We start from the raw sequence: 26372 nt of genomic DNA, 5'->3' as shown, positions 1-26372 counted from the left end.
TTTTTTTTTTCTTATGAAGCTCTGCATCTTTGTTTAGAAGAGAAATCCCATTTAAGTAAGAATTAACGCAATTTGTTATACGATTGCCGTAATATTTGAAAGTGAGTTCGAATTGATACGATTCACGTGCGCATATCGCGGGTACTTATAAAAACGCAATCGTTCGTTTCGTTCCCTTACCTCTTTATCTCTTATTTAATTCGTCGCGGAGACCCGGGGGCAAACGCAATTACTCCGCTAATCAATTTAGATAACTCTCACAGCGGAGCCGGCACGTAATTGTTAACGCGATTATCTGTGGCGCGACCGGAAAGTCGTGGAATAATGGACGGGCGTAGGATGCCTAGGCGTCGTAAAGGTCTCTTTTTGGGGTTAATACCGTCTCCCTTACGAGCGCGCACTTTGCCACCCCTGAGACACGTGTGTTCACCACAGGGTGGGTTTCAAGTTGGCATTGCTCCAATTCAGAACTGAGTAACTTCAATACCGACGAGATTTCCGTTCTACCGAAGATGCGTACTCGCCGCAGCTTTGCAACAACCTAGTTTCAAATTATCGCAATTAACTCGCAAGATGTTGATGTTAGGATCAAACAAACGCTAACAATTTTTCTCAAAAAAATATTAAATTTATATATAAGATTTTTATAATAAAATAAATATATTTAAATTCGGACGATTCAAAGATTATTAACACCGTTATTGTTTTCAATATCAAATTTATTCCATATTTTTGCCTGACGGCAACTCGAGAAGAAGAAGACAAATTTAAGCACCCTTCTGGTGAGCTACAACCGTTGCAGTCGAGAATACGCCCTCGCGTTTATTGCCGCGTTGTTTTCGCCTCCAGACTTCTTGCTATCGGGAGGTTTAAACCCGGTGTATTTTCGCAATTAAGACTGAGAGGTGGAGGCGGAGCGGAGCCGGTTTTGCCGCGCTCTCTTTTGGCCAAATTTAACGCCGGCTCTGGATCAAAATGTCCCGTCCAAGTGTCGCTGTTTAATGGAAATTCGCGCAACATTGTCAACTATTTTCACAAACCGTAACCGACGATACATTTTAATGGTAAAGCACATTTCTGTTAATTAACCGCGTTATATAATTTTGTCTGATTACCATTTATTTTTATAACTTATTTATAAAATTAAATTTGAAGATAATTTTATTACGGGGATAATTTGGTCATTAATTTTATTATTTTCTGATTACCGAAAATGTATAAATTAAAGCGTCACATAATCTCGAAACGGTCGTCTGAATATGCAAATTAAAATAATTAAAATCTAGTTGGTGAATAGTATATTTTTGCAGTTTTTTGAGAATTAATTTTACTGTAAACTTTTAGCATTTAGCTAAACTTTTTACAACGTTTGAGATTTTCTACCAACAAACAATAGCAATGTAAGCTTTAATGTGATTTGCTAGTAATCAATAATTATGTTTGACGCGCTCTATGATTGATTGCTTCCAACTGCACGAGATGTGCTCTTGTCGGGCGAAAGGAAATAAGTCGGAGCAAATGAGCCGTTTACCAAGTTGCATTTAGGATCGCAGCCTTAGCTGAGAATTAACCTTCCGCTTTTATTGCTATGTACTCTCGTTTACCTTCTTGCGATCGGGCCTCGCAGCTCGAGGTGTGTGTTCGCATTTAACCTTTTCGTGCCGACGGTGAATAAAGCTTTTTGCCTTCTCGGACGATTTCTCGTGCGCTCGCGTTTCACATTCGTATTCATTCTTCAGGATGTTGCGTGACTTACTAACGAAACACGTTTCCATAGGATCATTTTTTATCTTACACGAGTCTTACAAATATTTTTAATTTATCGCTACAATGTGCATGGAAATTATTATTCCAACATTTTACATACGTTATGTATGTATTTTATTTCATAATGTTAAGGTGTTAATTTAATAATGAAATAATATATTTGCGAATTAATTAAGATATTGCAGCAAAACTGTACTTGTAAATATCTGTGTCTTGTAGTTTGATATTATTTCGTCAAGGGGAGTAAATTCGGAGGGTGTTTTTGTGTTCGCAAACAAGAATGAAAAAGATTAAGTAACTGAGTCGCGAGCTTTATTCTACGATTGTGGCCGACCTGTTTCTTGGAATGCCTTTGCATTATTACTTCGTTTCTCTCGACAGATACAGCTGTTAAATTAAACCCTCTTCACATTATCGCGAGATAGAAACGTGTTGACAAGTGTACGACTTCTTTTGTAAATAATCGTCGAAATTACTTGCGGCGAAACCTGGTCTTATTCTTTAATGAAGTTTTAATCAAAGTAGAAATTGCCCGGCCTTAGAAACGCGAGAAATTTGCAAGTTTACGCGATGAAATATTAATTCTGCATTTACGTGTTGGTTAAACACGAATAATTCCGGACTTGTAAACTAGACTAATTGTAAAAGTCGTTAGAATGTTAACGTTTGACAGACCGTTAATCGCATTTACTGCAGCAACGATACCTGCTATCTTTGCACGGTCAGCTTTTGTTTTTAAACAAAAAGTTACAAAGTTCGATAATACCAATAGGTCGATAATTATAGTTTAATTTTTTATCCAAGATTATCTCAAGTGTAAAATTCGAAACATATCATTACTTGATCGATTGAATGAAATCTTGAGACCGTTCGCGAATAGACTCGTGATAAGACTATCGTGAATATATAATCAAGCTATAAATATTATTTTTAAATGTCTAAATTCTGGAATGACTAATGTAGATACAGAATATCGACGCTTTTTGCAAAGCTATATATCGCTTAACGTTTCCGACATATGCACGTATTATCGTGATAAAAGTTCATAAAATATCACACTCACTACGCTTCCGCAATCGTCTGTGAATGAGCGCAACAATTCATATGAGAGAATTAATTTATGACTCTTGGAGAGAAATCGCTTTTATATTATTTTATAGCAGGTGGAAGGCAAAGAGGCGAGAGAGAATCCGTTAGCTGCAGTATTTGTTGAAGTTGCTAATTTAACGGGCAATAGAACAGTACGGCGCTTGGTTAATTTCCGAGTGTCATTTACAGCAATAGTCTTTTTCGACGTTTTGATTTCACGAGCGGTGATGTTTGACACGGGCAAATAAATGTAAAATGGGACAAGAGCGATCGATAGGGCGTAATTTGAAGTGTGCTGGAATGAAAAAAGAAATTAATGCCCAAAACGAAGTATAAATTGGTGCGGGACCTATTTTAGAATAAAGCACTTCAGATTTAGAGTTTATTTTTTCTGGTAAAAATAACATCTTTTTTAAATTGTAAGATAAAACCGACGAACATATAAGATTAACAGAAAATTTTCCGTCATTAGTTGATATTTTTCTAAAGTTATATTTTTCATACGTGTATCGACGGTATCGAGACTCGCGAAATCAATATAAGTAGACACAAATGGTAAATAAATTTTTAAGCACAATCTCGCCCAAGATTTTTCCGAGTGTTTCCGTAAGCGCGAGAATGATAATGGGTGGCGCGATATGACGAAATTTTGAAAATCCACCGATGGGACGAGATTAAAATTTAATTTCGTCGCGTAATTTCGTGGCGTTCAATTATATGTATAAGCTTACGCAAAACGGTTTTTAACATAAAATGAGCTGCCGTTAGAAGAAAATGCGAAAGAAAAATTCGGATGCAAGTAGAGATAGAAAGAGAGAATGAGGGGGCGTGGAACGAACGTAGGGGAAAGGGATGGAGAAACGAAGGGTGATACGGATGCCTTTAAACACACCCCGTCGGATTGCACGCTTTTGCGACGCGGAAAACACGTTGGGGCCGTCGGCGTTGCTGCACATTTCGAAACAGATTGGTTGGTCGGATCTGTCACGCGGTATCGCGACTCTGACAAGAAAGACGAAACAACCAATCAACTGTTTCTGGACCCTTTGTCCGTTCAAGCGGCACGGCACGACGCGACGCCAGCCAACGTGGGGCCGTTCCGAATTGAAAATACCTCGTCACCGCGTTCGCCGCCGCCGCTGCCGCCTCTAAATCCGTCTGTCCGCGATCGTCGCTAAAAGCGCGGATAAAACTTTTCAACGTGGATAGCGTGCGCGTGACGCGAATGAAAAATCTGATAGAGGACGGGAATCGCAGACGAAGAGAAGGGCGCGCGGCACGATGTGTAAGCGTGTGTTAACCGTTAGCCAGTTACACTCGAAAGGGAGCAAAAATGTTATATTGTTACATGTGGGTCGTCGTGATTGTCGCTTTTTGTTGTTTGTCATCGGGTCTTTTATTCCACGGAATATCTCTTCGATCGAGCACGCTTTTAACTCCCTGCGGGCCTGATGATTGACACACTTTTCCTTTATTACTTGCCTGTAGGAATAATCTTTAAAAAGTATGCGGCACTTTTTTCGTTGTTAACGAATTGTGATTTGTATTTATTAAATTGAGTCACATGTGAATCAAATAATCGAGTTAATTAATTAATTTATAAACTAAGAAAATTCCCATTTTTTTTTATTTAAAATTTATTTGTAAACATATTAAACTATAATTACAAATTATAAAAGAAATATTAATTTTAGGAATTTTGTACTTAGTATTTGCATGGATATTTTTAAAAGAACATTTAAAATCGACGGTAACGCGGAGCGGTGGTCTCAATTAATCCAACCGTCGTTCGCGGAAATGTAATAATTGTCACCGGAAGCGAGAACGAGAGAGCGAGAAGTGCCGGTAGAAATGTCCGCGGCCATCGACTGACCATCGTATAAACGCGGAGAACGTTGGACGAGAGTAGATAGAGCGACTCGCTCGAGGAAGGGTCAAGAGAGAGGGTGTCCCTGGGTATAAGCAGTCGTGAGCAAGTAACGTGTTATTCGACGTCTCCCACGAGGATTCCAGACTATCGCCGCCAACACCATCGCTCCGATGGGTTCCGATCCTTCTTCAAACGTTTCTCCACTTCTCTTCACCGTCGCCTTGCTCACGCTACTTCGCGCGACTGCTTTCCCGTGAGTGCCACTACTGCCGCGATCCCAGAAAACAGACTCGCCCGTCGCGAATGGGAATGGGAATGGGTCGTGAATCAAGGGTCGTAGATCTGACCGTTACTATTTGCATTAATGAGCGCGCGAGCTCGACGATATGTAGTTGCGAGAAACGGGTCACTTGTATCATTTCGATGCGTTTCTCTACAAAGGGTTAAGGTTGATCGTAACGTAACCTCGTCTTCGACTTGTAATAATTCAAGTTAAAATTAAATTTCAGCTATCAAACATTTAATCTTTATTTCGAATAAAATGCGAATTCGATTACTCGTTACAGATAAATAAACTTTTGTTTCGAAATGTTTGTGTAATCTTCGCTTCGCTTCACTTGATTATTTTTAATCGGTATAGCATTCTTTTTCCATCTATTATTATCAATAATTCAATCGTAAATAAAGTCATTGAGTGTAACAAATCCATGCAGAAAGGCTTAAGCGGCGGTTGCGGATGAACAATTAATATTAATTCGCGAGATTATTGCAGTGTCCGCCTGTTTATTTGAATTTGAACGAATTGACGAATTTATATGGATTCGCACGATTAATTACGTTGACAAGTCATATCTCGCTTAAATCAATATCAGATCAATATAATCGAGTTTTGATGCATAAATATTGCTACCGAATCGAATTAAATTAATTAAAAGCGATGACATCTATGCTCATATATGTATATGTATATTTTTCAAATTAATTGTCTAAATACTCGATACAAATCAAAACCGTGTGGCATTTATAATAATAAAATATAAAATAAAAATGGGAATTTTTTTGATTATTTACAATTTTATTGTTATCGTTAAAAGATATTCTGTAAATGTTTAAATTGTTTTTGAGTTGCTACCGATTATTATTTTATAATAATTTACGCTTATGGTTTTTGTATAAGTAATGCAACGGCTAACTGGCAGATATGCTACATAAAACGCCGCGTTACACATATTAAACCTGGTAATGTCTCTTCACGGTAACGTCAAGTTCGGATGTACGCGCGGTATTAACGATTCTGTGACCGTTATATTTTCTCAACAAATGCGTGTGAGAGTGTTTTCCCAGGATGGGTGAGAGCGAGGAATATCAATATTCGCGAAACGAAGTGACCGCTGGCCGGCTGGTCTCGTTTTTCTTCGTTTCTCGAAACGATTAAAAATATTTTCCATAACCACTTGCGGGAACTAATATTTACACAATTTATTTTATACCCCCGCATCGCAGATCGGGGAATCAATTATTCTTCATTCGATTATCTCGCTTTGCCGTGGCTCTCTGTCACTTTTCTTTCTCGACGCGACCGCGAGCGAATCCGCATCGACGCAAAAGCGACCGCCCGAGGAATATTTGCTAAAATAAGCACGGCGAACTTGTATCAATACATGAAAGTTAATTGCCGTCGCACCGATCGCATTGATCGTCCGGCGATATTCCGCTACAGGTTTAATGTGCCACGATGTTTTATCGCGACTATTTTATGCGCCGTTTCAATCGTTCGCGTCGAGAAAATTATGTTTATCGGGTTTCAATGAGTATAAATGGTATTTGCCTGAAAGAGTTAATAGTCGTCGAGCAATGAAAAAAGATTAGCGCCGGTCACAAGGAACGAACGGCCGCAACTAATAGATATTCGTTATTAACGTCATTTGCCGTAATTTTTTCAGAGATTTTAAATACTTATCGGGCGGTTCGATATTTATTAATGCTCTGCGAGCGTTAGCAATAATTGCAAAAAATCACATTTTAAACATCGCTTTTATCTTTGCTTGCAAACTTTTATTTTGACCTGTCTAAATATTTGGACAGACTATGGACCGACAGGGTATTTTAACGCTTCGCTTTCGCTCGAAATGAATTCGAGCGAGAAGCCGTGATTTATTAACTAGAGAATTCTCGACTTAATTCAGTCGAGTTTAATTTCTTCGAGAAATTCTTCTCCTGTTTTTCTTTGAACGCGTGAAGCAATGTACCGAGGCGTGCTCGAGGGACTGGGGAAATTCTTTGCGCAACTGAAATTAGCGGTCGAGCGCGACGGATGGTCATTGAAATTACGTGTACGTCCATTTCCTTTTCGAGGACGTCCGGCCGGACAGACGTGGCCCGCTGAGGAATCAGTCTCGACAGCGGAAATTCGACGAAAAGCAAACTCCCTCGCTTTCCTCAGGAACGCTTTTTCTCCTACCCCTTGTGTCTCAACGTGATTTTCAATCGTGCCGCGCGTTCACACGAAATGTCCCCCCGCATGCCGAGAGACTCAACGTCGTTAAGACCGTTGTGTACCGAAATTAAACGATATACCTACCATTAAAATTGATACCTAATGTATCAAACCCGTTGTTAAATTTATACTTTCGCTTTATTTATATTTCATCTTTATAGTCGACAAATTGCTTGCAATGGGAGAGTGTTTCGCATGATGAATGCGCAATACAAGCAAGACACGCGTTTATTAATAATTTTGGAAAAGAGAGAATTTATGTACGCGGCGGAATTCGCGTGAAAATCTTCCCTGTACGTCTTACATTCATTTTACGCCGGATCCCTGCCGCGTCTGAGCGTTCGCATACACGTGTTTCTTCCCCAACACGTCTGCACGCGAGATGAAATTATACGATATACCAACGGTACAGCTCGGTTGAGAGATATAACGCCGCAAACATAAGTTATGTATAGCCGGTTAAGGAGAGCAGAATGCTGGCTGTTCTCGCAGCGATTTCCACAGCCGTGTGTTTTACTCCGGATTCTTTTTTTTTTTTTTTTTTTTTTTTTTCTTCAAGTGACACACATTTCTCTCGAGTCTCCCTGCTAAATAAGCGCCTCTAGTAACATACATTTTTACCTAATATCATTTTTTTTAATAGAAGATACGTGTGGTCACAATTAATAATGAATCATAATCGACATCTTTGTGCAATAAAAGCAGGAAAACAATAGAAATTGGAAGACCCCCATGTTTAATATCTACTTTTCATATTATTGAGGATTAAAAAGTAAATTGTTAGATTTTGCCGCGTGTAGATTTTTTAATAACCCGTAAACAAGTTGTGTATCGCGAGCTCGACGGTGCTTTCCCACTTCGACAAATTCGGCAAGCTGATTTTGTTTGAACGATGTACCTTTGCGAACAGGTTAAGCTCGCGTCAGGCAGACAATCGCGGACATGTTCGCGTACGTCTCACGGGAATATCCGCGTAAAGTAGTCCAAGTTGAAACAAGTCCGTGAATTAGATTGTGACCAGAGAAAAGCGATCGCGCGAAGGTAGTTTTCGGTTCTCTACACGTATTTAAAACTACACGTACACGCGTGATTCACCGCACGGTGGATAACCGAACGGAAGAAAGGTCCGCGTCTTGATTGGGTGTGAGCAAACAGCGGTTCTCCCGATCCACCGTCTTTGCCACGAATGTCTCCGGACGTGTCAAGGCACCTGACCGAATCCCACGTCACTATCCTTTGTCTCTATAGCTCTCTGCCCTTTTCTCTTCTCTTCTTTTTTTTTTTTATCTTATGTCTTCGATTCCGTTACCATCAGGATTCCTTCCGCCATTCGAAATTCTTGCTCTTGTACGTTTTTCGAGAATAGCGACGGCGATCCTGCTCCGTTTCCTCTTTCCAATTTCTCTTTTTCGTCACTGTATACGTTGCTACGTATTTTTCGCGATCTTTCGATTTTCGTTTTTGTTATCGAATTCAATGCTCCACTATTTTTCTTTTTTTTTTTTTACTCTCTCTTTTTATTCTCTGTTTTAACTCGTCTTCGAATTTGGTTTTGTAATTTTCTTTACCTTGTCTCAGCTTCTCTCGATTTTCTTTCATTTCTTTCTATCTTTTTACATTTTCAGTCGCATTCGACACGAGTCTACCCTTTTCTCAACCTTTTCCTCTTATTTTTTTCTCTCATTTGCCTCTTCCGCATCTTTCGAATCCGCTTTTCCGCGCGTACTTTTTATACCTCTCACTCTTTTTCACGCATCATTCCCATCCTTCTCAACCTCTTCCTTTACTTCGTTTTATCTTTCTTTTTCTCTTCAACTGCTACCTTCTTTAATTTCTCTCTTTTTCTCTTTCTCACTGCTTCGTCCTCGATTTACTTTGATCGCTCATAAAGAAAAATAACCGTAAAGACGTAATCGGCGCAGCGGGCGAAGCAAGGCATTAAAGAGATTTCTCTGCGTATAGCTTTTAGAGAAAAAAAAAAAGATGGTGAAGGGGTTTTAGAAGAAACGGAAGATAGCAATGAGGGTTGTAAGATTCGATCGTGCATAAAAACTGCAACATGTAAATTTCATTAGACTCAGGGTGGCGCTTTTCAAAACTCGCGTTTCCACAAATATCGTCTTAATAATATCGACATTGAATTCATATTACACAAGATAAAATCTGAAAAAAAATTTTTTAATTAAACGGGTTAATTTTTTATTTATTTTTATGTTGTTTGAAAATGTAGTAGTTAATCAGATTTATTATCGAAACATCTAACTACAATCTTGGAGACTCCGTAACGAATCTAAAAAAAAAGAGGAGGGAGGAATAACTAGCTAGTCGATTGAACGAGCTTTAATTTTAATGAAACAATCTTAATTTAATAGATACATGTCCGCAATATCGCCGTGTGTCAGCCACGTTCAACCAGATTCTTTCTACAGTATATTCATCAGGTACAATCGTTATTTCCATGTATTTTTCCGTCTGTCAGCTCGCTATCCTTATTTTCTTCCGCCTGTAATCCTTTTTCTTGCCATCCCAAAAGCGCACGTTTCGTATCTATCCCTTTCGTTGTTTTCTATTCTCGACGTGATTTTCTCCCTGCGTCGAAGATGCTGATGAGGTCTCGGTTTTCGTCCCGGCTTTCGATACATTCTTCCTTGTCGTCGAGCTGCTTTGGTACACACAGCAAAATCAAGTGCTTCTTACCGTTGTAATACGTTCGCAAACGAATCGGAGCAGCTCGTTATACGTACCTTCAAGGGACCTTATCTTACCGATCTCGATCTATTTCTCAAGGGCACGAATGCCCTATAAACGCATTTTAAATAATTCACGAAATTGAAACTAAAAATTTTGACGGCATCTTTTGTCTCTGTTATTACTCTTTTATAATTGTTTATATTAATAGTCTCTATGCTTTAACTTGTGAATTATTTATCATATTTTTATTTTATTTTAAGACGAGACTTGCTTCGCAATATTTAATACTGTTTCTCTATCTTACACCTCTACCCCACACACCCTCTTTCTCGATCTCTTAAGCGTCATTCAGCCAGAGGCATCGACGAGCTCTCAAAATTCGAAATGACATCCTCCCCTTTTCGATATATCGAGTTAGGGGAAAGCGAAGGGAAGTGCTTCTTAGGGTGGCGATATATTTTCAGCCGAAGCGGCATGTGACATAGAATTTCTACGTTCTAGAGCTGCGTGTTGCACACGAGTGTTTTTGAGTCTACTCTCTTTCTCTTTCGATAGCGAAGTCAATAGTAAGTCGATATATTCTTGCCGATCGGATAACGAAAACGAGCCATCTCGATGTTCTAAAGTCCTTCTCGCGGATCGATTTGAGCCGCATTGTCAGACTCGCTTTGAATGCAAAGGCGCGAATTTTTCGCAATGGGCTCATGACTACGTAATACGAAGTAGAAAGAGTAAAGATCCCGACGAGATGGGCGCCGATCTCTAAAGCCTCACTTTAAAGGCAGATATCAACGTAATTCTATCGCAATTAGCTTGCCAGATAAAATTCTGCGTCGCTCGCATACATCCGCTTTCTTCTTTCTTTTGAGGATAATGATTCAATGGGCACATTCTTAATTAAAATAAAAGCTCATAAAAGAGCCCATTAAAAGTTTAATCACACAATTTGTAACGATCGTACACTCAACTTTCTCTAAATATTCTGAATTATTTTTATTAATTTTTTTTTTATAAGCAATCGATAAAGATTGATAAAGAGATGAGAAAGTTGTACGTCTTTTAAAAACTATGGATTATCGAAAAAATTATTTTTTGATGAATAAAATAAAGATGATAATAATTTTAACCCTGCAATGATAAGTCAAAAATAATATTAAATTATCGTCGTAAAGTAAAGAAACTTTCGCGATCCAATTTTTTCGCCTGATCGTATCCAAGGCGTCGCGGAACAAGTTGGCAAGGATACATCCCCGCGGGGAACGTCGCATTGATCCGCGACAGGGAATCGTCCAATATATGAACTTGAATTACGGGGAGCCGCTGCAGGATATCTCTTAAATCCCACCGTCCCTTACACGATTGCAGCGTGTTGCGCGAAGCGGTTCCTCCCGCGGGACGAAATGCCACTACTTTTTCGCTAATTTGACACGGAACATCGAGTTGTCGTATCGAAGAACCAGGCCGGTCCGTTATCTCTTTCTCTCTTTGCGGCCCAATGCACGAGCTAGACATCGCTGTGGGGATTCTCAACGAAACGTCTTCCACGAAGACAGCTTGAGAGGTTTAAAGAAACGAAGAGAGGATAAAGCGCGCGAGAAACGATCAGACGGGGTTAAGCGACCGTCCCTCGTACCTAGTTTTTAGCCGATAAGTCCGTTCCATCGCCGAAAATATCCGTTTGACAGGAAAATAACATTGTCTTTCCTTCCTTCCTTCCTTCGAAAGTGTTATACAACCGGGAGAAACAAAAAAAAAGTGATTTAACTTCCGTGAGATTTAAAACCACGCGAGAGAAAATCACGAATATAATTGTTACACGTATTTATATATGAATATAGTTTTCCTTTTATAAATATATTTTTATGTTTTACGTTATTTTATATTAAAATTATCTAAAAAAATTAAAAATTTGAAATAGGAGACAAATGTAAGGGAAACGTCGGGGTATGGTGGGATAAGTACATATCTTTTGCATTACGTAACAAGCGGATAAATCATAAATCCATTATTCATCGATCTGGGAATTCAAATCAGTCCCACGGAGTTGCGGATGACGAATATGTTACTAGAAATTGTTCGCATCGATATTCCACGGAAAACGTCTCGATGGGAAAAGAGATACATTTACTTTTAAAACCCGCTGTGCTAGACATATTTTTCGTTTTAGGAAATTACAAAGAGGTCAGGTGTAAAATCAAACTGGATAGTTCATTACTATTAACGATCATTAAATTTCTTTTATATATTATAGAGTTATAATTTTAACTATTACGATAGATGTTACTATTTTTATTATATTTGACGAGTAATATCAAACTTACTTATCTTTAACATAATTACAATCAATATCCGCCGGATAATGAAATAACGCTATATCGCAGATATATTAAATAGCAAGTTACATCATTTGGCTTGCACTAGATATCAAATTTGCATTTTAAGTTGCATTAAAATTAGATTATATTTTTATTTTCGATTACGATGCTGTCAATCGTTAATTGTATTTTTAACCAGATTTAAATTGACTTAATATTTTCATAAAAAATTCTTTTTCTAAAATTATTTAAAAGACATCAATGTAAAATCCATGTTATTGAAACGTTAAACTAATATTTGCCGCAAAAGTTATGCATTTCTATTTTACAAAGTGTGCCAAAAGACAGAAATGTCGCGGAAAACGTGATCATCCCGAAAAACGGGAGAATGCAGTTAAGGTAGAAATACGGCATCGCCATTTTTCACGGTACGAACGATGACGTGACCAAGTGAGCGTTATTGCAAAGGTTAAAGCAAACCGCATGCGTGCACGGCTGTTGCGAGAGAACGGAAGGGTGGAATGCGCCGGAATGAGTATTGTCTTTGCGTGGGGCCCGCGTTTTCTCTGGGACGGGGAAATACCTGAACAGTAATAACAATGGCGCATGCAATGTATTTTTTGAAATGTTCTTTCTCTTGACTATATGAAACTATGAAAAGTAGATACATACCTGTGCAAAAGTAAGTAACTGTTTGACGGAGAGAATTTAAAATTGTACTATCGAATTACGTTTTATTAAAAATCTGCATCTTATAAAAAAATGCCATATATAAATTAACGCATAAAAAAATTATTAAAAATATTTTATAGAAAGTAAAACACTTGTTCTTAATTTATTAATCGCTCAGTTCACAATATTAACTTCAAGTATCGTGAAATTTATGGACTTTGTGACGTCGACACTTCCAGCTTGAAAGAATTACAATTAAGACAACAGTTTTACAAACATTGTCAGTATATTATACCAGATTTACACGAATATTATTCATTCTAAAATTTTGTTTTGTCTCAAAATTATTTATCACTTTTAAACTACTTGATTCATATGTTAATATAATTCTGCCGTGAGAAAAATTGGGGATTAATAGCGAACGCATAAAAATGGTCGGGTTAAAAAATAAATGTAACTCCTGGTTGTTTCATCTATCTCGAGGAAGCCTTCTTTAAAAAGGAGTTGAATAAAGAACTGGCCACAGAGGCTAACTTCTCGCGAAGCGAGCAGACCGGAGCGTGTCTCCGTTTCGGTGGATAAACCTCGAGATAAGTGTCTCGAACGGATACAGCGCGCACCCCGATCTCTCACCCCCCGAGAGACACTCGGGACACTCGCACCCTCGCCGGACGAGGGCGGGGGAGGAAGGAAGGAAGGAAGGAAGAGAGAGAGAGAGAGAGAGAGAGAAGTAGGAAAGAGACCCGGGTATAAAGTAACGCGAAACAGCGGCGCATTATTCACGGCATGAATTATTGATGAGCGCCGCGTAAAATATGAACGGCGGCGAGCCGTTATCAACGCCGGCGCAGAGCTCGTCCGCTCTTTTGATAGCGCGAGTCGCGTCGAATGCGGGCGGGCTTGCTCGCGTCGAGGCTACGCGTCCGAACAAATGGCCCGGCACAGACGACACCGCGCATATTGTGTTACATACGTTACATCCCTGTACCACGGAATCGCTCTTTCAGTTATTCCACGCGAGCTCGCCCGAGACCCTTGGTCGTGCGCGTATCTCCCCTTTTCCTCTTTGTCGTTATTTCCGAAAGACAATACCACGCTTATACCTTGTTAAATTCAGGGAGGGTAAATCTGTACATGTCGACGCGCTTGAATATTATTGCATAAATCACGTTGATAATGTTGTTGACAGAGTTGTCAAAGATACTTTACAACGTCGAGAAATAATTTCCATGCGTTGCGCTCCAAGTTTTACTGACTTTAACGCGTATGTGCAGCACGGAGAGAATTTATTGTGCGTAATAGTTGAAGTTACATAAAACATGAGTGTTATCAAGCGGACACACATTGCCCTATTTATTTTTTATTTTGCAACATTTTTGCAGAATCACGATTTCATTTCTAATTGCCTTTCTAATGAAAAAGCATGTCTACGAACGCAAACGTTTTGAAATTTCAATGTCTGCGGTCGGCTGTTTTCTTTGTTGTGGAATCAAACTTCCGTTTTGAGAATTTCGCATGGCGCTTTCCACAACGCAGTCTCATTGATTTCGCTCGGGCTTTTCACGAGAGCGCGGCCTCGTATCGGTTTAAAACGACATGCCGTGAAATCGCGTGGTTATCGCGAAAAATATCTTTTTTTTTCCTGTTTCAGCTTTAGCGCATCTCCGCGAGGTATTTTTCCGTGTAACGCAATATTTGTGTATCCGTCGTTTTACGCGGTTTCGCTTCGGCAGGCTTCGGCGATGCCGATCACCCTGGTAAAAATATAGCCGACTCGCCGTGCCTGTGACGGCAAGTCCGATTTTAAAAACGGAAGTGCACAATGGCGTGCAGATCAATAAAATATTATATACAACAAAGACAATAAAACTTTTGAGATTAGATTGCAAGACCGCGAGCTATATAATCCTCTATTAGAATCTTTTTTCTTCTTTTTTTTTTTTTACTAGAAATAGTTTGAGTATCAAGTTTATGTTTTTTACAATTGTAAATTGTTTCACGAGAGGGTGCATTGTAATTATTAAATTTTTATCTCAACCATTATCTATTTTGACTTTGCAAATTCTTGCGCAACCACAAACATTATAACTTTGGAAAGTCCGTTGATGAACGTGTCCTCTTTTGTTGGTATTATTCCCACATAATAATAGGTGATCGAAGTTCGCTACGTCGAAAGTTTCTCGAACGTCTTAAGTTTCAGCACGTTAGCTGGTCTATATCTGCGCACATAAACTTTTACGACGGGCAAATGAAGAGATACATAATTGCTCTACATTAGAAACTCCTCTCGGATATCTATTGGATTCTCAATAAAGTTATCAACCGTTATAAATCCCGAGCCAATAACTAACAGATAAAATTATACTGAAGATTAAAATCGTTAATATGATTCTTTCGATCCTATGTTTTTACCATTAAATAGCTGTTTCGAAAAGAGAGTTCCTTAATTACGTAAAAACGATTTACCTAACCGCAATGTAACGAGTAAATTAGGAAAAAAGCGATTGGTCAATTTTAATAAAAGCGATGTTAAAAAGCTCAAACGGAGCAAGAGCCGAGCGAGAAAATACTTGGTTCATAACGCGATAAAATTCTCATCAAAGGCGCGATGGTCTTCCGTTATTATTATTCCGTTATTATTTTCCTGCTCGTGCAAGACTGTGTTTCACTTTTTCGAGAGAGGCACTCATTTTCCTCCGATGAGAGATCCCTTATCCGTCTAAATACAGCGTGGGAGAATCGTTTAAGCCTCCGCACGGACCATCGTTTGCGTTCTTGTTTAAGCCGAGATAAAAGGAAACGAATAACGTGACTTGCAGAACTGCATTTAACGGCGCGTATATAAGAGAATCTGCTTCGTGTTATTTTAGATTTTATTATACAGAGGAAATTTGGTTAGTGGAAAATAACAATCATTATCTCTCCGTCGTGTTGTTTAAGTGGTAACTTTTTCTTTTGCTTAATAAGGAACGGTAGTTATCGATAATTTTTGACACATTTTTAATTACTTTCAAAGATATATTAGCAAATATGAATAGTTTCAATTAAATGTTGGACGCAAAATTTAGCACTTATTAGGTATTAAAACAGTCGTTATCTTTTGAATAGAAAATCTTTTCTCGTTTGTAAAAGACTAAAGAAAGCAACTTTTAAAATATTCTGTATCTATACAATTGGAATTATTCCAAACACAAACAGTGGTGATCGATCCGCCGAGGGTAAGAACGATCAGCGGAATACACTTCCAAATAGCAGCGCTGGGATTCTGCCTAATCGCGCGGCGTCGATTCTCAAGAGGTGCGATATAATTTCATAATCAGAAAACGAGCGAGGTGGAAACGGTTTCTCCGATCGCACGTGAACGCAATGCCAAGTATATGGGTAGGTACGGGCCCGGGATTATGTGTTAAGCAGATATATACGCGCCCCGCGCGTACGATATCGTAGAGGTGCTCGTGCGGCGCATGCAAGGATATTGCAAAATAGGCAAAAGGAATTCACGAATCTGGCGTTCGCACCCTTCCGCGCGCTATCTCTTCCCCTTTCCCATCTTCGTCTTCTCCATCCCCTGCCCCGAAGGGTTGCATTATGACGGGATGCATAATGCAAAATGGGTATGCCGACGAGCTGTCTGTGCGTCATACATAGCAATGGCAGACGGACGCGATTCTGAAAAGGATTTTCCGAACAGGATATCCTCGCCACGGACCGCGTATATTTTCCATGACCGAGGTCGAGCGAACAGGTTGCCGCTTTTGTCGTCGATTTTCCGCGCGCCACGCGATATCAGCTCTCGGCTCCCCGAGATCGATGTGAACGAATGAAACGTTTTGCGTAGCTTGAGTCATGGATCGTGAAAACTTGTTGGAAAATCAGAACGGAGAATGTCTATTTTAAAACGTAAGATATATGCAAGAAAGAAAACGCGATTGTAAATAGCAGAACGTCAACGATTTTTATGTGGTATATGTTTTCTTTTTTCGTTTTTTATATAAATTATTTCTAATTCTTTTGGTCTGTCACGTTTTATTCCAGTTAATTAAATTTTTAAACAATAAATTAACAATTTTGGTAGAATAAATATTATATTTTCAGTAAAGTTTAAATTTACAATCCGTCATAAACGTTATAAATATTTATTCAACCACTAAGATGATATTTATTACAATAATTGATAAATAATGAAAGTTTTATTTTAAGCAATATAAATATATCGTAATAAGTGAAATGCGACTCGTATGAATCAAGTAATTAGTTGGAAAAGATGCAACTAGAACAAAAAGTGTTGTTTATTCACATTGCCTGAAATAAAACTTTCTTTTTATTTTTTATTACGTATTAAAATAATTACCACGTTGCAGAGGAAGAATAATTCTCATTAGAGAAAGCGTGGCACTTTAACGCACACTTATTCATTCTAAAAACTAACTCAATAACATACCCATTGTTTTTCGTGATTTTCAAAATTCACCGCGGACTAATGCAAAGACTCGTCGGGAAGAATGACATAGGAGAGATGCAATCTTGTAGTTTTTGCGTTTTGCGATTTGTCTGAAATGTTTGCGTGGATGAAAATCTCATCCACGTATACGTACAAAGAGATGCGTGTGTCCACGCACACAAGTACGTAACAGCGCTTTCTTGTTTACACGCATTCTATTCTCCATTGATCCTCTTTACGCGAGATCGGGGATAGTTTGGTCTCGGCTGGCAGTGCTTCTGGGATTGTTTATAAGACTTCCGGTGGCTGCCACGCTTTTCAAAGCTCCTCAGGACTCCTGTCCACGTTCTATCCTTCCACCGTCTTTCTCTACTTTGGTCTCGTTTGCTCTGCTTTCTCTTTCCTACTATAAAGATGGTCTTTCTTCTCTTGTTCCCTCTCGGTATTCTCCCGGTTCTCTCCGTCTTTTCCGATCGTCTATCGACGGCAACCCGATGCCAGACAACAAGGGAGATTGTATGTATTACCTCGCCTGTCTGTCGCATGCCTACCCCGCCGTTTCCCGATCTACTTTCGAATCTTGCCACTAGCGACGCGATGTGACGCGACCCGGCTGTGCGCTTTCGCAATGCAATACGATCAAATCGAAGCCCCGATATCTTGTCATGGGCTCGCACTCTAGGATGCACGCGTGTACAGACATATTTCTCCTGCTCTATGTATACACTTTGGTCGTTTGCATATCAAATAAAAAATAATAACGTAAATGAAATTATACATCTACGATACGCGTATTTGTAATTTTTTCAGTATTTAAAATAAAAGAAAAGGTTACATTCAAAGTTTTACCGAAAATTGTGATTGTAAAAAATTACATTAAGAAATGTATCTTTAGTCGCGCAGACTTGTAATTTAAAAAGACTCGGAAAGATCGGAGTCTTGTTACGGGCCTAAACGCTTGATTTTAACTTATTGCCGTATTCAGGACACGGGCCTGCGGTTCTTGGCGTTGACAGAAGTTAATGGAATACCGCTAGCAGGTATGGGGTAAACTTGTACGAGGTCAACCGTTCGTGTGAACTTGTGCAGCATCCTCGTAGCGTATGCACTACGTTGTCACAATACGGGTAAACTTGTAGCGGATAGAAGGGAGCCAAATACGAGAGACGCAATCAAATCCTCTCGTCCTTCGTTTATACATATAATAAAGCTAGTTACGCATCATGTTTTACGTGCGTAGGGTATATTGGTATTTTTCGCATAAAAGATTTCCTTCATTTTCAAAGTCGATTAAAGAAATTTTCCCATCGAGACAGCTCAATTTCGATTTCTTTAAAATTTTGCTTGAAAATTAGAAGCTTCCTCTCTTTAGTAGAAGGCAGTTAATTTCAAATGCATTCCACTTTAACAGAATTTTAGTTTATAACTCAGTTTCCGAGCTAATGTATTTAATGTCTGAAATTAAGAGACGAAGAAAGGTGGTATTCAGCAAAATTTCTATTGACGAGAATCACCACAGATTGTCGGAAACAGTTTGTGCGTTTGAGTTACGATAAATAAATTTTAACGAATGTAACACAAAAATAATTTGTCAAAGTATATTAACGTTATTTTAAGAATAGAAAAAAATACGTGATTAGAGTATTATACGTAAAATTAAGAATTATGACTTTTACTTTAATGTAGATATACAAGCACTTAACAATTCGCGAAATTTTTTAATGAATTTAAATTTGAACATAATTGTCTAGTTAATTGAGATAATGTAATACTTTTACATATAAAGGTTGCGATAGATATAATTAGTGCAATAAAGTTGGATGATCTAGATCGAATAATTTATTCGCTTTGCAATTAAAAGCCGTTTTTGTAATGTACGAAGTAGCTTTGAAGCAGCATAATGATTTTCAGGTAGATTTCTCTTCCTAGACCCTCACACAAGCAGAGTAATTAAAGGAAGTGGTACTTTTCCGTTCTTTGAAATACGCAGCTGTAGTTTTTCAAAGGCCTTCATCGTTTAGAAAGGATTAAATGCGTTAAACCTTGCTTTCTTTTGCTATTACATTTCCTCCTTAACGGTAATAAAAAAATTAAAAACTACAATTATTTTAAGGACACAGAAAATTTCGGCATCAGCTTTAATATAAATACAATATAATATTTAGCTACAGTCCAAGATTACTTTGATCGTTTTATTTGACTCTGTATTCCGAAAATATTATTAAAAAATTTGACGGGACATTTTTTCTTTACGATAAATTAACTTTTCGTTACGGTAAAAGAAAATTGATAAAGGAAATGAAAGATTGAAAAGATGGATATTTTAGTGACAAAGATATAAATAATTTTTTAACAATTAGTTTGTTAAATCTTTAATTTTAAAGATTATTAGTATCGATGGTAAGCTTATCATGTAAATCACGCGAGTAAATGCGAAAGTAAAACTTTTACAATGAGAAAGTGAGAAAAGTGATGGAGAGAAGCAGGTTTAACGAGCTAACACCTAACGAGCGTATCTCTTTCTCGGGCTGTCTCTTTCCGTTTTCGCCTATGGCATTATCTTTTTTTCTTTCCTCAAGATCGAAAGCGATGCGCGCGGCGATTTATCCTATATCGGACCGAGACTCAATTGGGTTCTGGTCCGCGGTTATCCGTTTATCGCTATATAACCACTGGAGGGTTGGTGAGGCAGATACATTCCCGCGAAAGGAGGCGAGCGATTAATCACATTTTACTCGGACCGACCAATTTGGCCGGAAAGGTCGTTGTTTGCTCGATAAGGAACGTCAGGGGGTGGAAAAGCGAAACCCTATGGAACAATCGGCGAATCTCTCCGGTGATCCACAGTATAGACGGACAATCTTATCCGACCATTGACGGACAAAACCTCTACCGTTTCCTCCTTTCACTCTCCGAAACTAGTAGTCGTTCACCCAATTCATCGAGCCAAATCTCCATTGGCGTCCATCTCGCTACTCCCGTGCCTTGCCTGGACACGTTTGGATGGTGCATTTTTCATGATGCATCTGGAAACGCTCGACTTTGTAGCGTCTTCCCGCGCCGGTGGATAAGATCCGAGTTCTTTATAGCGCGGACGTGAGGTGGTATTCCTTGCGGTTGACAAAGACATTTGTTTCACGACATCGCACGGGCAATTTGATAGTAATTTTGGACAATGCACTTCAATTTTTCAACGTCTAACCAAAGAAAAAAAAAAATGCAGCTAACTGCGTAAAGTAAATTAAAATATATACGGTCACTTTTTCACAACCAAATGAGATCAAATGACGTCGTCAAGATTGTGTCTCTCGTTTTCTCTGTCTTTCGCTTTCTCTATTTATATATCTGCCTGTCTATATCTGTGTGAAGAGACCGGAGGCCCGCAAGCGGTAAATTAATTCGAACGACAAGCGCAGTCGGCGCTTCCACTCGCGCCGAATAAACATCAGGGCCAGAAGTTGACCAGACCGGAGCGACCCACGCCGCAGTACTAGAGTACGCGCCATATCTGGGATCTACGTGCCCATTTCCCGTGGCCCGTATAACGTATTTGGCACCGATCCTCCGTTGCATCTGCATCGGACGTCGTCGGCGTTGCACGGGACGGATTATAGGGGACATGTATCCCGTCGATCGCAAATTGCGCGATTCTATCTCGGCATAGGTCGCGAATCTGTCTTTTCAGTCTCTTCTCTTTGTGTTATTGCACAAAAATGGTGGCACAAAAATCGCTGACGTCTAATGCCGATAATAATGATGACATTGTTATTAATACTATACGAAATGACGTAAATTTCTTTTATTTTAGCGTAGCTTAAAGAAAATTTTTTATTATTTAGAATTTATGACTATAGCTCCGTTCAAGCAACTTACTTTCATCTTTTACGTTATTTATAAATTATTTTTGAAATTCAACAAGTAATTTTGCAATGATTTACGTTCGAATTATATTTGATTTCTAAATTTTGTTTTTGATGTAATTAAATTCCCGATTTCCGTATATTCTTACATCTCGAACCTCTTATCAGAGTTAAGTGATATTTGTAGACTGGCGAAAGCCAATTATGTCCGTGGACCGTAATCTAAACAAGCTATCATTAATTTTAGTACGTGTGGTAGATGCTCTCAGTACCAATAAACATCAGTGACAGCGACCAGGCCCGCGGCATTTCTGACGCACTTTGTGCCGGTAACATTCGAGATATACTGTGCGTATGCGTCTCGTATAATATACGAATATTTGGTACCACAGTATCCGCACCAGATGCGGTCATCGCGATGAGTATTCGTTTATTATTTCACAACTAACTCATGTTAATTACAAATAAACTCGGACTTGAATATTTCGTGCTCGGTCATGTTTTGCTTTAATACGCTTTTTCAACGATTTACATACTGTTTCTAGTTATTTCATGCGATGCATTTAAAATCGGGAATAAATCAATAAGATACTATTTTCCTTAATTTTGTGATTTGGTAATTTGTGTAATATGATTAAAGTACTTTACCTGAAAAATTACGTTAATTAATAAATAAATTATAATTAAATTTTTTTTTTTCAAGTATTTTACTTAAGTTGCTTCTTAACGTTTTAATGGTTCGATAATCAATACTCAATCTAGTACACGACATCCATTGGCGGAATTATGTCAAGATCGAGTGTAACTGAGATTAAATTGAATTTATTGCATCGAGTCGATTGTTCAAGTACTTAATTGATACATCAATCACGAAAAAAAGAAAGAACAATTACTTGGCGGTGCACAAGCTATTAAGCTTTTATCACGATTCTTAAAAAAAATATGTAGGGTATATATACGTATATATCAGAATATCCGCGTGCAAAATAAAATATTTGGATACAAAATTTATTAAAATAAAAATATATAATTAATTTTTAACAACTGTTAAACATTCGAAAAACGATATTGTTAAATTAAGCTCGAGATAGCGTAATCTTTTATTTCATCAATTTCTCATTTAACCACGTTAAAAAGAGAAAACCACCATGATGAATGTTGATAAATGTTTGACAATATATATTTGTATATTGAAGCAGACTAAGCTTTGTGTGCAATAAATCGAAACGCAGCATGGTATGAAATATTCGTAAAAAACTCAATCGCTTCCTCTCTATTTACTGCTATCGGATAAACATTCGGGCAAGAATCTGACAGCTCGACGGTGGATGGCGTCGCGCTTCCGCAGAGAAGTGGCATACTCGAACTACACTTTATTTATTTTGCGGGCGGCGTATATAGAACTACCAACGTTGGCATCGTGCCCTCGTTGCATCTGCGTTATTGCTCGTTGTCGGGCACAACAGATTTCGTATTGGACACCTTTCGCAATGTATCGACTACCGCGTCAATCGCAATAAGCGTATCCAATGTAATGGACCGGGAATGATATATGTGACAGAAACTTGCTGCTCGAATCATGCACGTGCCTCAATTTACTTATTGTTAGTTGCATCCAATGCTCGATAATAAATGAATTTCGTGTACAGGACAACGTTTTCCTTATTTAAAACTGTTTTTATATTTGATTTAGAAATCAATAATTTGACTCGTGAAGAATAGATACGTTTCGAAAAGCAAGAACTTTTTAAAAGTTTTCGAAAGTATTATTTAAAAAATAATTTAAAAATAAAAAAAAAATCTTTTACATGAAGCTTATCAACCGCCTACATCCGCTGCGAATTTTATATACACACAATAGCAGAATAAATTTGAGTTTGAAGTGAAAAATTCTAGATATTCCTCGTATTAGTTTTTTCAAAAATTTAATATCTTTGGAATCACTTGAGAAGCATGTTTATTGGAAAGAAAGGGAAGAATAGAAATAAAGTAATTTACCGATTGGCACGTTGACAGCGAAGAGAACGACAAGAGCGCGGCAGAGCATTGTGCGCTGCGATGAGACAGAAGGGCCAAGGGAAACGTCCGTCGATGGCGTGGCCAGACCTGCTCCCTTCCTTTATCTACTTAACCTCGTCATCTTCTGCAGGGACCTCCGTTTCCGGTGCTCTGACGCATAGCATGCCTGAAACAATAACGTTGGTTCGATCATTTACTTGATCAGGCGGCATTATCGAGGCCTTGTTGTTCGTAACGGAACGGTCGCCACGCCGCTTTATCATCCATTTCCAGCGAGCGAACTTTCGGGTTCGCTCGGCATGTTGTAGCCTCACATCTCGAGATCGAGCAGCAGCGTTTCGCGCTCGCGCGCTCTCCGGTCGAGCGTATCGTTTCGCTTGGTGACGTTCATCGATCGTATATCCGGCAACTTCGTTAAAAGCAAGGCAACGTTAATTTTACTGCCCTCATGAATAAGAAACTACTTTGACTTTTTGGATGCCTCGCGTTTACGGTAGCCGCTCTATTATCAATGCAATTACAATTTGTATTTCTTTTTCTCAGTACAGTGTAATTAAATTTTTTTTTTTTATTTCTTTCAAAGATTCAGGATAATGTACAGAGATCTTTTTCTTAAAGTGAATACACTAAGTCAATAATTTACTTGATCAATATATTTTAAGCCCGTCAGCTGCGAATAGAGATCTTGAATAATTAATCATTTCTCAAGTGGTTAAGCTAAAATATTCTAAGCTTGCTTACAGTCATCAGCTGAGAGACAAGAAATGTACATTTTCGTAAATTTAGATACATTTTATATCGTCACTTTTGACATAAATGTGTTAGACGTATCTTTCAAAAAAACGCGACACCATTATTATATTTACATTGAATGAGGTTCGGCTGATACTTTCCAGTATTTTCAGAAACTACATTATTACGGTTGTATTTACGGTCGGACGTTTACAAAATAATAAACGTCGCGAATAAATTTAATTACATCGCTGTTGCAATTTTGACGAGCGCGCCGTCAGTTAAAATAAGTTATTTCCGCGGATTTATAAATTATCACGGGTGCCGGCAGAATTTACGGGGAACGAAAGCGGGTGGAATGCAAATAGCGCGTTTGTCACGTTTATGTAAGTACGTGTCACGTATATATTCGGCGATAAATTGCTCTTAAATGCATTTCCGCTTTAGACGATTTCTGTCGCCGTGAGAGAAATTAATCACGCGTGTCCGCCGTTCATTATTTTATGACGTACGCATTCCATAGGCGATATACCGACGGTCACACGCCTTTGTCAAGTGTTTAATTTTATAAAACTCACGTGCCATACGTTCCGGCTAATATGTACGGCGCGATACCGCGAAGCACGATTTACTTCCGCTCATTATGCACACGGCTGTTAAGCAGCGATAAACTGCCAGCGATGTTATTCAGTTCCGCCCGAAAATTCGTTCTTTGATCGTTACGAAATAATCAGAGCACAGCCTAGACTATTGTGTCGTTCTATATATTAATAAACTTGATAATTAAAATCGCAATCAATTTTATTTAAAAAATGTTGCTCCAATTACAAAAATATTTTTACGAAGAAATATTTTACAACTAGAAAAAGATTAATAAATTTTGCTGTACCTTGAAGTCTTATTAATTACAATGAATTTTATCAATTGAATTTTCGTAAATGTCTTGGTGACACTTAACACCTTTCATAATTGTATACTTTCGTCGATTGTTATTCGTTTAATGTCGCGCATTAATCGAACTATAACATCCAAGTACCGCATCATCGTTGTCGTTGGTTTGTTTCCGTTTCATCAACTCGCGAAGAATAATACGTTAACAATGAACGAGCTCGCAACTCGATTATCGACGCTTGCAAGTTTAAAGCAAACAGGATCCGGAGAAAGGTACGTGGCCTCGCGGACGACATGCCTCGGCAACGAGACGGGAGTAAAATGCGAAACACGGAGCTGGCGATGCTACAGTTCGTTATCGGCGACGTGGAGTCAATCCATATCAGCTCGAAACGCAAAGCCGGCGGCTGTAAATGCGACAAGTCGCTCGGCTCTCTCGCAAACGCACCAGTGACTAATAGGGTTAACGATAATATATTTTCCATTCATATATCGTACTTATACCGCGCGTTATCTCCCGATGGTCCTGTTCTACAAGTCATCCGACCTTATTCGGAACTAGCAAAATCGAACGATAATATTGTTACTGCTCGTCAATGAGCAGATGTACGATATCGTTTCGATTTTGCGGTTTTTGCTGTCCTACGGCTTTGTATTTCATATCGTGGAATAACTGTTATGGAGTAATAAAACGGAAAGAGTTGTAGGCCGACAATTAAGTATTGTCTTTTATGGTAAATATTAAAATTTACTCCATCAAGTTTTTTTTTTTTTTTTGTATCTGTGAATACCGAAAGATGAATTGTAAAAGAGGCTAAAGAAAAGGGTTGTCGTGCTGATAAGCGGCCCATATGTAAGGATGTTACGTGCATAGATAATAAGATAAAGAGCAAAGGGCGGTTTGTGATAAAGTTGGCGTGCGAGATAATGCGGCCGAGATAATTATTTTTCAGCTACGACTGTTGGTAAATCTTATTTCCTTTTCGTGATTAATTGGCGGGCCCGGACAGGAGTGTGATAATGGATGCGAGATAGGTACCGGCTTGAGTCCGAGAGAGGATGAAAAACAGTTCCCTGAATAAATGTCGGACGTGCCATCTTGATGCACGCGTAAATGACGAGCGAACTGATATATGCAAATTGCGCGCTTTTGTGAAATTCTAATTATCTAAATTTTACTACATGTTGCATAATTTCCTTATCCACTTTTTAAGGAGAAAAATTTCAGAATTGCTCGACATTTTTATTTAAAAAATCGTTGAAGTAATTTGTAAATTTTTTTTTCTATCTCAGAGTTTTCAGTAGAATCTTTTTATTTTTTTCAATCAATTCTTTGATATTGAAGGTAACAGCGACTTTTGAAATATTGAAATATAATATTCGTCTTTTGATTTTAAAAAATATTGTGTTTCAATTATTCATTTTTCATTATAGATATTATCTATATTCAAAAAATATGTGTCTAGACTATCGAAACTATTGTTATTTTTTAGAACTTATGCTACATTAATGTTTTTCATTTTATGTT

General features: G+C 38.3%; 1 protein-coding gene and 1 long non-coding RNA gene across 6 annotated transcripts in view; one reads left to right on the top strand and one right to left on the bottom strand.

Moving 5' to 3' along the window:
* The window catches only part of LOC139101392 (lachesin), a 111876-nt gene that overhangs the window by 35946 nt on the left and 49558 nt on the right, over positions 1-26372 (bottom strand). For both annotated transcript variants that reach the window (XM_070654498.1, XM_070654497.1), the window contains exon 2: positions 23201-23387. In XM_070654498.1, coding sequence (XP_070510599.1) covers positions 23201-23249 — 49 coding nt within the window. In that variant the 5' untranslated portion in view covers positions 23250-23387. The remainder of the gene's footprint in view (positions 1-23200; positions 23388-26372) is intronic.
* LOC139101394 (uncharacterized) overlaps positions 1-26372 on the top strand; it is a 99347-nt gene that overhangs the window by 68118 nt on the left and 4857 nt on the right. The gene's annotated exons all lie outside the window — the stretch shown is intronic.

This window comes from Cardiocondyla obscurior, linkage group LG03 (genome assembly GCF_019399895.1).
Source record: "Cardiocondyla obscurior isolate alpha-2009 linkage group LG03, Cobs3.1, whole genome shotgun sequence".
Classification (NCBI taxonomy): Eukaryota; Metazoa; Arthropoda; class Insecta; order Hymenoptera; family Formicidae; genus Cardiocondyla; species Cardiocondyla obscurior.
This window is presented reverse-complemented; position numbering and strand designations above follow the sequence as displayed.